The sequence below is a fragment of the Candoia aspera genome, chromosome 10 (genome assembly GCF_035149785.1).
Source record: "Candoia aspera isolate rCanAsp1 chromosome 10, rCanAsp1.hap2, whole genome shotgun sequence".
Classification (NCBI taxonomy): domain Eukaryota; kingdom Metazoa; phylum Chordata; class Lepidosauria; order Squamata; family Boidae; genus Candoia; species Candoia aspera.
In genome coordinates, this window is record NC_086162.1 from 11023971 (window position 1) to 11039321 (window position 15351).

General features: G+C 42.5%; 1 protein-coding gene across 1 annotated transcript in view; it reads left to right on the forward strand.

The window, feature by feature from the left end:
- Window positions 1-7291: 7291 nt before the first annotated feature.
- CNKSR1 (connector enhancer of kinase suppressor of Ras 1) overlaps window positions 7292-15351 on the forward strand; it is a 29945-nt gene continuing 21885 nt past the window's right edge. The window contains exons 1-5 of the mRNA XM_063312109.1: window positions 7292-7412; window positions 10585-10742; window positions 10860-11062; window positions 11997-12081; window positions 14943-14984. Of these exons, the coding sequence (XP_063168179.1) occupies window positions 7361-7412; window positions 10585-10742; window positions 10860-11062; window positions 11997-12081; window positions 14943-14984 (540 nt within the window). The 5' untranslated portion in view covers window positions 7292-7360. The remainder of the gene's footprint in view (window positions 7413-10584; window positions 10743-10859; window positions 11063-11996; window positions 12082-14942; window positions 14985-15351) is intronic.

The window sequence follows — 15351 nt, forward strand, 5'->3', positions numbered from 1 at the left end:
GCAGGACTTGTTTGTAGACCACTGTTCTGGTGACCCCAAACTTCTTCTTGCAAAGACGTGGCACTAATTACACGGGTTATTGTTTGAATTGCTCATTAAATTAATGAGCATCTCGGGCTCGTCCTTGTCTGCAACAGGGCAACTCCCTGAAATGTATGGTATGTGGAATGCCGCCATCACTCTCTCTGATGGAACACCCCTGGTTCCCCATCGTTTCCAACCAACTTCAGCATTTTCCAACCTGCTTCCTTCTCTCTCTTCATTTCTTCCTCCGAGGCTAAGGCGATGGACATAAATGCACGTACCGCTTATGGGGTTCAAGATCCTGGTCCTTGCGTATCATCAGCAGTATCGCTGGGTGTCTGCGTGAGAGAGATTTTTTTCATCTTGCCCTCCTCCCTTCCTGCCCAATGATGAGCCTGCCACTGCTTGCCTTAGAAGCAGCTGTCACAAAGACTCAGCGCTTCCTGCTCCGCTGACCGCACGCTATCCACATGTCAAGAGGAAGGTTTTCTCTGGCTTTTATTGGGGAAACAAAATTTGGGAGCAATTTACATCATGAGAACCTCAATCTGTGAGAGCCAACTTCCATTGTGATGTTGCAAAAGAAGCCTCCATAGGAGAACAGGGCATTCGAGATCACAGAGGACAATCCACTACTCAAGGGTCTTTCAGTCCAAGTCCACTATAAACATATGGGAGAATCATGACTTTCCTGATGATGTTGGACTTCCAGTTCCCATCAGCCCAATCAACCAGACTAATGGTTGGGTATGGTGGGAGCTGAAGTCCAACAACTGAAATCCAACTGCTGAAGTTCATTTGGAGGTCCACCATGGTGAGCAGTATTGTATTTCTATTAAATGATTACAGTATTTCTAGATATGCAACTCTATGTAAGATATGCAAATATTAATTATATGACCAGATGCAAAAAAAAAATTAAAAATTAAAAAAGTGAAAAGAATTTTTCCCAAATATCACCAAAAAAAAGCATTTGAAAAACATCATCAAGTACTTTTCAAAAACAACCAATAATTTCAGAGTGAATCAGGGAAGGAAGTTGGTTCAGCAGCTACAAGTTTTCTAGAAGAAAATTTCCCCATTTCTCCTTCCAAACATGGGTCTCCTACTTGCTATCTGGATAGCTCGGACTCAATTTCATGGCAACATGTCTGGATTAGGTTCTCATGAAACGTTAAGGCATAATTTTGTTGGGTTTGGCTAATGCAGTCCCCACCCAGTCCTTGTGCTCAGCAAACATTGATTTATTGCTTATCGTGCAAATTCAGCTAACTGTGGTGTATTCAACAAACCAGGCATAAGCATGGGGTGTAATCCTAGACGGAACATCCTCTGGTTGCTTTCTATCAACTTTTGGTCCTTTCTCCTATAGCAGGGCCTTTCCTTTCCTTTCCTTTCCTTTCCTTTCCTTTCCTTTCCTTTCCTTTCCTTTCCTTTCCTTTCCTTTCCTTTCCTTTCCTTTCCTCTTAAGCTTTTAACAAATTTTTAAGAAAGTTACACCAGAATAAAGATACGCAGTTCGAAAACATGCCAATGTGAGTAGATTAATAGGTACCGCTTCGGCGGGCAGGTAACGGCATTCCGTGTAGTCATGCCGGCCACATGACCACGGAAGTGTCTACGGACAAATGCCGGCTCTTCGGCTTTGAAACGGAGATGAGCAGCGCCCCCTAGAGTCGGACACGACTGGACTTAATGTCAAGGGAAACCTTTACCTTTACCTTTTAGAAACATTACAGAAAAAGTTTTAAGCAATGCATTCTCCATTTGTTTCCACGACCACTAACCACAACCTAAGTATTTATATTTTATACTGAAGGTTATTGCTCGTATCTGTTTTAAGTGATGTCGTCTGTTATTTTTAATTTATCTCATAATTTTTTCCCTAGAAACCACATTCCAATGTCTAAAGTTACCTTGTCGTGATGTGTAGTGTATAAGGGAGCCATTACCGCTTAACTTTGGCTGGACTTCCACAGTATTATGGATACATACTGTTACTTTTACCATTGCTGCATATTCTCCCTTTTTGGTCTCCCCGTCTTGTATCATTGGCAAAATTTCTCTTTTCCAATGTTGTGTCCAGTTTGTTCTTGCAGCTGTCAGCATGTATCTTGGTAAATTGGGATATTTTTCATTTATATTTTCTGAAATTATAACTAATAAAAAAGTTTGTGGTTTCAGTTCAAAGTTTATTTTTAGAATTTTCTGAATATTTTAATGTATTTCTTTCCAGTACTTTTGAGCTTCTTTTACATCACTACCACCTATGATAAAATGTTACTTTTTTGTTGTAGCATTTCCAACGTTTATTGTTATATGTATACATAACAGCAATTGTTGTTATCTATGTAATTATATAATTAGTGAGGTGGCTCCCTTATTTTTAACATCCTTTTATTTTTTTAGTTTGGTGTTTATTTTTTAGTGTATTTATTGACTGTTTTAAATTTTGTTGTATGCCACCCAGAGTCGCTTGTTGCAAGATGGGCAGCTATATAAACTGGTTTAGTAAATAAATAAATATATGATTTGTTTATCTTGGTAATTATTGATGGAGTTCTATTCTATCTATAACACATTTTATACCAATTTTCCTTTAAATTGTAACTTGGAGTAAATTTTATTGATTTTTTCCCCCATAGTATTTCCCATTGTTGTGCTCTGATTACTTCTCTGTTTGGCATCAGCTTTATCAAACAAATTTTGATTTGTTCCATCTTCATGTCATATTTCAATAACCATTTGCAGATACGCCCTAATAAGCAATCTTGGTTTTGTATAAGTATTCCAAATTCTGTCATCCTTCTCAAAGTCCCTCTTTTCTTGAGATCAATTTTTATTCTTCTAGCAGTTTGTAACTGCTGTACATCAAGGTAAATTCCTACCTTCACAAAGCAGTTCTTGCTGTGTCTTTAATCTGTTTTCTGAGTCTCGATGTACCATACTGGCATAAGTGATTACATTTTTCTTGCTGTAGTTATCCTTGAAATAAAAGGCATTTGCTGGTGAGGCTAATGGTGAGGTTGCTGGCCTTATTCTTGTTTTTAAATGACTCCATATTTTTGACAAACGTTTATATGTAATACTTTATGTCCTTTCAAATTCTTTTTTTCCTTTCCTTTCCTTTCCTTTCCTTTCCTTTCCTTTCCTTTCCTTTCCTTTCCTTTCCTTTCCTTTCCTTTCCTTTCCTTTCCTTTCCTTTCCTTTCCTTCCCTTCCCTTCCCTTCCCTTCCCTTCCCTTTCCAGACTGAGACCAGCACTACATCTCGTACCACTGAATCCCCAAGTTTAATTATGTGCAGGAACGTAGATATTTCTTCTATTATCTATCCTGATCTTCCCACTGTTCAGCTTCACTGGTTTAGTATGATGTGAAATGGAGAAAGCCTTTTTTCCATCCATATCATGCATTATTTATCCCTCCATCATATCTCCTCCTCTTTGTCTTTTTATTTCTGATTTAGCAATTGTTATAAGGCAGTGGCTCCTAATTTTTCCTTTATGTGGATCACAAGATTATCATTGGAAGCTTTTGAAGACCACAGCATAAGCTAGAGTTTGGCGATGGGTCATCTGCAGATACCATAGTACATAGGGTACTATGTACATAGTACTATGTACATTTGGTAGTACATATGGTATCTCCATCCCTAATGGTATCTACAGGTTCCCAAAATGAAATGGAGCTATCTAAAGTATTTAATAAAAGGGCCAAAATCTTTCAAGTTAGCCATTGCAAGAGATGTTGATGTTCCCATCTAAAATCTTGGGAGGGTTGTGAAGGTTGCCAATATATTGTCTGATCTGGTGATTTCTTATAATTTGAACTATAGTAGATGTATAAAGGTGCCAGCTATACTATCCTCATATGATTTCTGGGCCACAATTGGGAATCCTTGCTATAAAGTGTTCTCATATGATACAGCAAATTGCTCCAGCTCCACCTCTTGATCATTCTCTTTGCTTCCCCCCCCCCCGCCACTTTTTCAATCATCTTCAATCCTCAGAGGTTCTTAACCTCTAGATCAGTGTTTCTCAAGCGTGGCAACTTTAAGACGTGTGGACTTCAACTGCCAGAATTCCCCAGCCAACTGCTCTGGTTTCATATGTCCCTATCCTACCAAGCACGAGCTTGGGGTAATCATTTTTTTGTGAATTCTGGTGCGAAAAGATCACTTTCCCAGAGTGATAGGTCAATCAAATGTGATTCTTTCCCCAATTTTGCGTCTCTCCAAGTTGCTGCCCCTTGCTGTAGTTCACTTCTGTTAGCTGAATCAAATCCTTGGGCTCAAAATGCTTGGAATTGTAAAAGCATGCCTTGAACAAACGGGTGTAATTTGAAATTACAGAGATAGATTCCCCCAGGTGTGAAGACAGTCTGCTCTGCTCTGTGTATGCAGGAGAGAGAGCAGAGTGTTGTCTTTCTCAACCCCACCCATCCAAGCCAGTTAAATAATTAAAACTGCAAAGCTTTATTAGTTTGTATTAATTTATTTTTGGTGGCTTCTAATATTGTACAGAGTCTCTCCGGTTCCTGTAGGGTTTAATGTTGTGTACAGTCCTCCAAAATGGATTAATTAAAAAACAGCATTAAGTATGTTGTGTGAATCCAACTTTTAAAAATGACAGGAAAGTCAGAATGTCTTGTCTTTGTGGTCTAAATTATCTCTGAAGGATGCTATCTGAGGAAGGAGCTGAATTATTCTAAAAATTTCAAATATTTATTCCTGTAGAATTCTTCAAGTCACGAAAGCTTCCCCTGCATTCAGCTTCCCTATCTTTCTTTACATTTGTATTACACACTTCTAAGTTTCTGAAATGTGTACAAAAGTTTCAGCTTTGCTTGTGGGTGTTCTTGATTCACTTCTAAACTGATAGGCACACAATTCCTGAAGTGGTTATTAAGGATCTCACCTTGTCCTAAAATTATCCTGTAACAGATCCATGCCCAAGCGGAGATGGCTATGCATGTGTCAGATGTGGCATTCTTTTCTATTTTTTTTTCTTTTTTTATTAATTAGTAATTGTTCAAGATATAATTAAGACACATAATGTAGAATACAAGACCGACAGAATACAAGTCTAAAAAAGACACAGGAAAAGCTTACTAAATGTTTAATTAATAGTAAGGGATTAACTTTTCTAGTTTTTCTATGTCCCTCTAGTGGTGGTGAACATTCACATCAGCATTTCCCAAACAAGATCCTCTGTTTTTCATGCATATGTCACTGAGCCAATGCTTGGTCAGGCATTCTGAAAGCTGTAGTCCTGACAGGACTATAAATATTTATATTGGCCACAAGTAATGTATTGACAATAACTTAGTGTGCAAATATTTTTCTTTTAAAAATATTAACATGTGCATGCCTGCAGCTTTGAAATAGGAGCTGCACAGGATCGTCTCCTGTCAGACTCATGAGTTTCTATTAGAGTGGCTAAAACCCCAATATTGTAGTGCCTTGACAATGATGCATAATAATCTCTCCACTATGATGTGAGCACTCTGGAATGCAGCATTCTCTCTTATGCTGTGGAACAGTACTTGCTAACAATACTTTCCTGCTGACTTGCATTTTGTACTGGCTAGATTTCATGTGTGCATGCACACACACATGTAACATTAAAACAGCCTACAAACTGTGCTATTTCCTATTTTTTTAAAAATGAATTTTATAGGGATCATGCATATATTTATACAGCATTCTTGGTATATGTATTGGATTTTGGAGAAGAACATAACAAGTGAGTAACCCTATGGGTTCTTAAATTTTCCTGGATTGATGGGCCATTCAAAGCAGCATGGAAAAACCAGCATCATGTACGTTTCTCTTTTCACTTCATTGGAAGGACACTATAAATGATTCAGAGTAGAGGTGGGCACCCTATTTGTGGTCACAGATCTCATGATAGAAAGCTACCAAATCTGGTCTGCAGAAATCCAGAGGAGCATTAGATGACAGCAAAGAAATACAGCAACACTTTGCTGCTATCTAGTGTTCATCTCAATTTTTGCAGCCCAGTCGCAGGAAAGGCAGGAGGACTTCAGCAGATGTGCAGAGAGCTACAGAGATGACCTTGGAGACACAAAACAGAGGCGATTGCAGCAACACACATAAAAACAGGCTTTAATCCTGGGAAACTAAACATTAGGAAGAAACTCAGACTGGCTCCACCCTAATTCCCTGGGGGATAAGAGGGAGAGAAGGAAAAACATAGGCTTTCAAGATCCTGTTACTACACCTAGATCACAATTTCTCAACCTTAGCCATTTTAAGATGGGTGGACTTCAACTCACAGAATTCTGGGAGTTGAAGTCCACCCATCTTAAAGTTCCCAAGGTTGAGAAACACTGACCTAGATGAATAAATATAGTTTTAATCAAATCTGAAGTGTCAGTTTCCTGGTCTGGCCTGCCTCAAAAGGCTGACAACCTAGAATTGTCTGATTTTTTTTTTCTTCCTCTCCTGGGGTTTGGCATTTATTTATTTATTGCAGGAGGAAGGTTCTTTTTATACTGCATCAAATGTGTTTTAGGGTGCAGACCACATTTTGCAACAGGATCATGTGACTGGATTTCTGGGATTTCTGGAATTATAGGAAGTTAAAAATAAAAACTAAAACTAAAAAAAAATTATAAGTTTCCAGAAGCCCAAACTCACTCTTCTGGCTGCCGAACTAGCCTAAATTTATTAGAAGTTCAACTCCTTGAACTCAGAGCTGCATCGTCTGAACAGACCTGGGAAGACTGTGAAAACTGTGCTGTGATTATTAGGGAAGATCCCAATCGGAAGGCGGCCGAGAGACCCCCGACCCCCCAAAAAATCCCCGAAGCGCTTTTCTGCTCCCGGCCGGGGAATTTCCCTCCCTCTTGAAGCGCGCTTAGGATCGCCGCCCGAGCCTGCCAGACCTCCGGGCGATGAATGGCCCTGGCCCTTTAAAGTTGAGCGAGTGGCTTTCTCAGTTGAAGCCCAGCAAGGTTCGGGTGAGGCGGGCGTTGGGGAAAATAAAGGAAGGGGATCACCTGAGCGACCTCGAATTATCCGCATTTGCTTGCTGGCGAAGGAGGGCTTCATATAAAGGGGGCAAATGCCCCCGCCCAACTAAGTGACATCTCCAGTCCAGCTTTTTTTTCCCTCTCTCTTTCAAGAGCGAGAGAAGTGGGCGGATGTTTCCCGTGATCGACAGGAGGCCGGGCCAACCAGCCGGCCAGCTGACGACTACCTGTTGGAACGTGCAGGTTAGGCTCGGGCGCTCGCCCCGGTTCTCCTAACGCGGAAGCCTCTCCCGGAACAGAAGGGTCCCCAAAGGGAGGGGCCAGGCCCGGGGCCCGACCATGGAGCCTGTCTCTCTCTGGAGTCCCCAGACGGTGGCTGCTTGGATCCGAGGTAGGGGGCAGCGGCGGCAGGACCTGGCGATCTTTGCGGGGAGGGTTAAGATTCTGTGGCTGTGTTTGGACGGGATCGGCTCCGCCCGCCCGCTCACCGACTGCGGACGGAGTTGTGGGGGGTCTGTGGCTAACCCACTGCTGCCCCCAGGTGAGAACTGCCCACCTGCCAGGGGCGGGGCGGCAGTCGGAGAGGAGCCAGGTGCCCCTGCATTCCTGCGAAGGGCAAGGTTGGCCCTGCCCGACTGGGTTTACTGAAGGAAGGGCTGTCACTGTCCAAACGCAGCTGAAGTTTCCAGGTATTGATGGGATGTGAGGGCTGGGGGGGGGGGGGGGAGAGGAGCTTTAGCCAAGAATTTGGCAGTGACAGGCACCCCTCCACATCCCTTGTCCCCTTTCAGCTCCATCAACACAGTGGTGCTCTCTGAGGACTTCTGCGGCAGAACTGGAGAAGAAAGTTAGGGCAGACACTTTGAAGTTACCTTTCTTGGAAGGCATGACTCTAAATCCCCAAGATGTTAGATTTCATGGAACGATGAGCTCTAAGTGGCCTGGCGAGGGTTGATGCTTGCTCCCTTGAAAATAGATCAGGCCAGTTCTTGGCAGCCCAGAGATTCATCTGTTTTCCTGATCATCTGCCCAATAAGAAGGAGGCCCTAAATGCATCTTGGAGGAGGACAATGAAAGGGAAAGGTACCACATGTTCTCTGAGATGCTTCAATTCACAAGGGAGCAAAGCACAGCAGAGAACAAAGATACTATACCCTCCCTTCTGGCTCCCACCCCACCCCATACCCTTCTAGTATTGAATCAGGACTGGGGAGACCCAGATTCAAGCAGTCACTCTGCAGTTGCCATCTGTCAACCTAACTTACCTTGTAGTATTGTTTGGAAGACAAAATATATCTCCCGTGAGCATTCAAAGGAAAGGATATAAACATAATACCTAGGGGTATGTATATACAGCACGGGTGTGTATATACTTTTGGCATGTCGCTAGCTGGCTTCTGTATTATATTTCATCCACCACTTTCCACCATCCTCTGACAGTTTCTGTGTGCTGTTATTTACTGACAGTCATTCTCTGCTATCTTTCAAGGCAGAAAGCTCACACACACACACACATCCATGGCTCAGCCACAAACTCAGCTAATTTAAAACTGCAGATCTTAACCCAGCGATCTAAATCAGCAGAGGCTTTAGAAGAGAGGAGCCCAATAAACAACGATAAAAACAATTGGGTTGCTCTGGCTAATAATAGAATGGAGACTGGCCCTCAAAAAGCTTGTTCTTATTCTGCCCCTCTGTCTAATGGATCCTGGTGCTGGGCAGTGAATGGGCCTTCATACAGCTGTTACAATTAAGATAGGCTCATGGAATTGCAGATGGTCTTTCAAAGAGTTGTGCTGTCTGCAGGGAGTGGTCAAAAAAGTCAAGGTGGCCGCCACGGCGGTGCAATCAAAGTTTTTATGGGTACATATAAATGGGAGGAGCTTCAACTGCACCATCGTGGCCACCATCTTGACTTTTTTGACCACACCCCGTGAACATCTCTGAGCAGTCTATTGGCATTTTCAAGGATAGAAATGACAGATGATGGCAGCAGCTGAAGAAGGAAACTCATGTGTGCCAATCCTAACCGAAGACAGTACCAGTGGATGACTGGTGGGGTGGACAATTTATGGTCCTCTGGATACTGATGATCTACAGTTCTCAGCCTGATTCACATTGGTCTTGCTGCCTGCTGCTGGAGTTCAGCAATCCTGAAGGGCTTCTAAACCTGACTCTTGGATATGCCACTTGCTTCGTATTAAATCAAATGTTGGTTTATCAAGCATCATGCTCTCTGGTATAACTAGCAGAGTTCTGTTCATCTGCTCTCTTATCCTTTTTCCAAATTAGAAACGGCAGTGATGAAAAAACTTGGGGCAATCTTTCTGTTGGCCATGTAGGAAAAATCATGCCCACGAGTCTTTTGATTCCTGGACCAACAGACCAGTTTTCTGACACAGAGAAATTTCCTGCTAACCCAAGAGGATCAAAATGGGATCTGTTAATGAACACCTAAAGAATCAGCAGGAGTTTATGCATATGAATTCTTGGCTTCAGCTAGAAAGGCAACTTCTGATGCATAAACAAGTGCCTGAGAGGCAGGTGGACTTGCAGATTGCTTGGACACGAGAGTTTCTTAAGCTTTTGAGAGCATTTTATGGACTTGCAACCATGGGTCTAATAATTGGAACAATTAAAAATAAAAAACCTTAACTTTTATTTATATAAACAGTATATTATGACCGTCCATCTCACAACAGTGACTCTGGGCAGCGTACAAAGATTAAAACTAACAGTTATAAATAATAAACCATGGTGCTCAAGGCAGACAATTTTATTTATTTATTTTCTATCCCACCTTTATTATTTTTATAAACATACCTAATACTCCTTCCTCCTCCTATTTTCCCCACAACAACAACCATGAGGGTTGGGCTGAGAGGGAGGGACCGGCCCAAGGTCACCCAGCCAGCTTTTATGCCTAAGGCGGGACTAGAACTCTCCTACCACGCCTGATTGGTTCTTGGGCTGAGAGGGAGGGACCGGCCCAAGGTCACCCAGCCAGCTTTTATGCCTAAGGCGGGACTAGAACTCTCCTACCACGCCTGATTGGTTCTTGGGCTGAGAGGGAGGGACTGGCCCAAGGGCACCCAGCCGGCTTTCATGCCTAAGGCGGGACTAGAACTCCCAGTCTTCTGGTTTTTAGCCCGTTGCCTTAACCTCTAGACCAGACTGGCTCTGAACAAGCCTGCCCAACCTCATTTTAGCATGGCTTGATGATACACTCAAGACAGGTGCTGCCACAGAGAAGACATGATTCCTCGGTCCAACAAGATAACATTATTTAATAGAGAGGACCCAGCGCATGTTCTCTCTGCTAGATTTGGTGGGGCAAGTAGAAACAATGGTGGTCTTGAAAAAGCCACATAAGCCCAAAGCAATTTTTAAATTGAGAAATAAATTAAAAAAGAAAGGGAAAAGCAGTAATTGCAGGGTTGAACCAGGCCTCTTCTGGATGCAATGTGTGGGTGATGACCCCAAGCCGTGGCTCTTCTCAAAACGTTCGGACCAGTTTGATGAAATCCAGGAAATCAATTGCTTTGCTTGTCCCCTCTGTTTAGGTTTGGATCCAGTATTACAAGGCTACCCCACTGAGACGTGGGGGCTGACTGGGAAGGGGCTGCTCCGGTTATCCTATCAGGATTTGGAGAATCTGGGGTTGAGCTGCATCGGCCATCAGGAGCTCCTTCTGGAAGCTGTAGAGCAGCTTTGTGTCTTGGTGGGTGCCTGGAGAAAAGTCCCAGCAAACCTTGGCTGAAGGCCAATAGCTTTGGTAGAGAGAAGGTGGAGCATTGGTTTCCTCACAGACTATGTGGGACTGTTCCCCTCTCTCTAGAACTATGAGCTGACAACCTCCAACCTGAGGAAACTCACAGAGAAGTTGCAAGGGATCATTCAGACGATTGAGGTCTGCATTCTGAGTCGCAGGAAAGTCAGCACCTATGACGGAGCTGCTACCGAAAAGTCCAGCTTAGATCTACTGGCTTCTGTGGTGGAGTTGATCAGTGCAGCCAAAGGCCTCTTTTTATGGCTCAACAGGTACTTACTTATTTACTCAGATGGAGAGCATGTTGGGGAGGGTGCACACGTCCAAGGTTGCCCTCATCTTGATAAAACGTGAGAGGGCAGTGTGGCTGCTCATAATTTCCTCTGGCCCTCAATAATCACATTCAACCTCTTGAAAGCGCAATCTGATTAGTCTCTTGTTGAGTGAGTGGGAGACATGCATGTAACAGAAGGTCCAAAGTGGGATGTCAGAGAAAGAGAGAACAGATAGCTCTGTCAATGTTTAGCTATGGCCCTGACCCCTGTTTTCTTATGCTCACCCATTACTGACATGCGCCGTCTATAGATCCCCCACAAGAAAAAAGTAGTTAACCCTCCTGAGATAAATTATGGATTAGGAAAACTTTCCCAGCCTGATGCTCCCTGAATCTGTTGGATTACAAGTAGGAACATCCAATCGTACTTCAAAACATCTGAAGAGCACCAGATTGAGAAAGACTGGTTTCCTGTGAACCCAATCAAGTTCAAGATCTAGCTTTCTTCTTCTTCCTCCTCCTCCTCTTCTTCTCCACCACCACCACCACCACACATATAATTGTCTGGGGAAAAAAATCTGATAAATTGTCCAAGTGTTCTATTGTGGACTTGGAATCTGGCCTTTAGTACAGTTTGCATAGTTTATCGACGGAAACCCAAAAGAAGGCTGGTTAATTGCTTTGTTTTTATGCATATGCTTATTCAAGAGGGTGCATACTTGAATTCGAGTGCCCTAGAAAAACAGTTGTTTTACGCTGACCTGCGAAGTGAATCAGTGCATGTAAATAGGAGTCTTCCTGCTGGAAAAACATAGGAACTAAAAAAACTTGTAGCCATGTCCACTTCAATGATGCCTTCCCTTCATTTGGCCCGTAGTAGTTTGCCTGTGCAACAGAATCCGACCGGGAGGCTTACAAGTCTACTCTTGCAGGTATCTCTTGTCCCACCTGCATGATTACTCAGCCAGCCGAGACATCATCTGGCTTTGTGGCGATCTGGCAGAGACTGTGCAGAAGGTAGGTCGCTGGGGAGCATTCAACCAGGGAAGACTTTTTCAGCCCAGAGATGGCTTGTGCCCACCCTGCAAATTAATTGGTACAGCGGCATTTTAAAAAAATCTCTTTTTACTGATCTTCAGTAGATATTGTGATTATATGGATTGTTTAGTACTTATTTCTATTTTGTGTGGCTAATGGGGTAATTTGCTTTATTCTGCAGTAGTATTCATATGCCACATTAACATAGGGAAGAATAAAATCTGTAAGTATTTCTTACAGGTTAGAAGTATTTAAAAGGGAAAAATAATCGTGTTGCATGTCTTGGAAACTGTTGGCCAATATCTTTCCTCCATGTACTGTGTATTAAACTACTCCATTTATAAACCGATGGAACCCAACTAAACGTTCTTTGGGGAAAGGCACAATGTAAAGTTTTCTCATAATTACTGTGTATCCAGGTGATCTTATGCTGCTGAACTCTGGCCCCCAACAACTCTCATCTTTGACAGCTGGCTGCTGCTGTTGGGTGTTGTTGTTGAGCAAGATCTGAACGCCACTGGTTTATTACCACCGGCTCTTAGAAAAGCTAGAGAAGATGGCGGTAGAATCTATTTCGGGAGGTGATGAAAAACCATCCATGCCTGACTTGGGACTTATAAACCCCATGATTTAATGTTGGCTAACTGAAAATGAAAACACAGAATCTGAACTTGAATGAACTGACAGAAATGGCAGCTGACCAGGAAGGGTGGGAGGAATAAGGCCAGGAGAAGGGGTAAACAAAGTTGGAAGGGGAGAACCAGCCAGTTGTCTGTTATAGAAACCATCCTGTGACTCACACTGTGGGATCAGGGTCAGGGCTGGGTGCTGGAGTTTTCAGCTGGCTGTTCCTACTAAAAGGGAACAAACATGCTGAAAGTTGCAACCTGTTGAGGAGGGAGGACAACAGTTGAAGGTAGGTTCTTCAGTAGCCATTCTAGAACATGTTCCTTGGGTGTTCTGCCCGCTTGCTTTATATATATATATATATATATAGTATGTTATTCTTGAATGGAATCTGTGGAATGAGCTGGGGAGATTTCATGATAGATAGCCATGCTGGAAACTACATTCAACCTAGGGAAGAAAGCATGAGAAAGGATAGGAGTGTGCATAGAGAAAATACAAAGAATTACCAAATGCAGGATGTGTGGCTTAAAATGGGGGAGGGTGGGGAAGAGAGAGAGTGGGGTACATATTGTGGTGCACAAAGGGCTGTGTGCATCTTTATCTACAGAATGACACAAAGCAGATATCTTTTTGTCCAATGCTATAAAACTTGCCTTGTTTCGTGTATTAGTGGGTGAAATGGTCTGAGCCTTATACACCCATGCAAACATTTTCAATTGTTGCATGTTTTTGAAAGAACAAAGGCATAGATCAGAAACAAGCAGGAAAGGCATTTGCTGCTGAATGCCATTCTCTACTCAGTCTGCAGTCTTGCTGCAGTTTGCAATACCAGAGGGCAGAGTAAAGTACACTGAGGTTCATATGCCTACTTAGACATTCTTAGCAATATTGCAGGCCACTGCTGTCTTCTCCGCCCTCATCCTTTCCTGAATCCTTCATTTTGAACTCAGTGATCATACTTGTAGGACTAGGGAGGTAAAGCCTGGGAGATCAAGGATGGTGCCTCTAGGTTGGTGTCTGAAAGGAATAGAGCTTGGTTGATCAGTGATGATGCCTTTTGGACCAGGAAGATAGAGCCTGGGAGATTGAAGATGGTACCTGTAGGAGGACAGGTCAGATCTTGGACCATCAATGACAGTGCCTGCTGGGTGGGGAAGCAATGCCTTTGGAATTCAATGTTTACTTTAGAAAGAGAATGCAAGATTGTAAGATTTCAGGGCAAGATTATTACACATCCTCTACTTATTCCTATTTATCTGAAACTCTACTTTATTTTTTAACATCTGCTCTTGGTAAATCATCCTTTGGGTAAATGGTTCCGCAACATGGAATGGGAAGTGTCTGGCTTTCCTTCCTTGGCATTAAACCCCAAGTTGACATCTTAATCTTGGATGTTAATCTTTAAACTGGAGATGGTAGAAACATCTTGTCTAGTCCATCCACATAATGGGAAGAGCATTGTCCTCAAATTTTTGCTTTTCCCAAAAACCAGGTGAACAGGCAAAAACTAATTTTTAAAAATTGCTCATATATGTGACATTAGCTGATCACAAATTGGGCTTAAAAACAAGTATGGTAGCAGCTAAGGCCTGACTTTGTAGTACTGCTGGGTGCCAAAACTTTGTGGCCTTTTAGAATTTCCTATATCTCCCACAGTTGGGTGGTGGCTTTTTTTTTGTGCCTTTATTTAAGTAAAGAAAACAAAGGCAAAGAAACTAAGTGGAAAAAAGAGCAAAATAACAGTAACAGCAAGATTAAATAAAGGCTTCTCATACATGTATATATGAATGAGTTGCTTACAGACATAGATTATATATGGATTATCGCAATGAACTATGGTAATCTTTTATTGAAATAGTTGTGTAAAACTTCATATACATATTTCCCACTGTTATGAGATGCATGCCTCTTGTTCATAGGCTAAGTGACTATCTTAAGATTAAACTCCATTCCTTGTTGACTCTGTTTAAAGATTTGGGCAATGCCTGGGGTCTCAAAACTCTATTTGCCACTCTCAACTGGAACTGGGATGAACCCAGTTAGGAGGATGATTGGAATGCCACCTGAATTTCTGTGATTTCATCATGTCTCTGGTCCTTGGTGAAGCTAGAAAAGTTGTCTAATTTGAATTAACAGTTCAAACTGGGATCATGTGAAGGGTTCTACCATAGCTTCTATCAATGTACTTTTCTTTGCATTTGTCCTTATAGGACTACACTGTGTCTGAAAGAGAGGACCGGATTTTGTTGATCGTAAGTACTGAAAAGATCTGGGTTCCCACCACAGTGTTGAAAACTACAAATTTCCCAACCTTCCATGGGTTAATAGCCATATAATTGCTTTACATACAGGACCTAAGTGGCTCCATCTGAAGTTATTAGTGGAGATGCAGGTGTCTTCCTAATTCCTCCTCTTCCCCCAGTAGCATACAAGAGAACAAACTTGTGGGATCAGACCAAAGATAATCTAGTCCTCTATCCTAGACCATCTGGCCAGCCAAATGTCTGTTGGAAATACTTCATTTACATACATCCATACATACCTCCCATGCAGGCATGGGCAATTCTAAAGGTTAGGGCCACAGCTGTACCTCTTGACCTGATGGGGGTCATAAGAAGC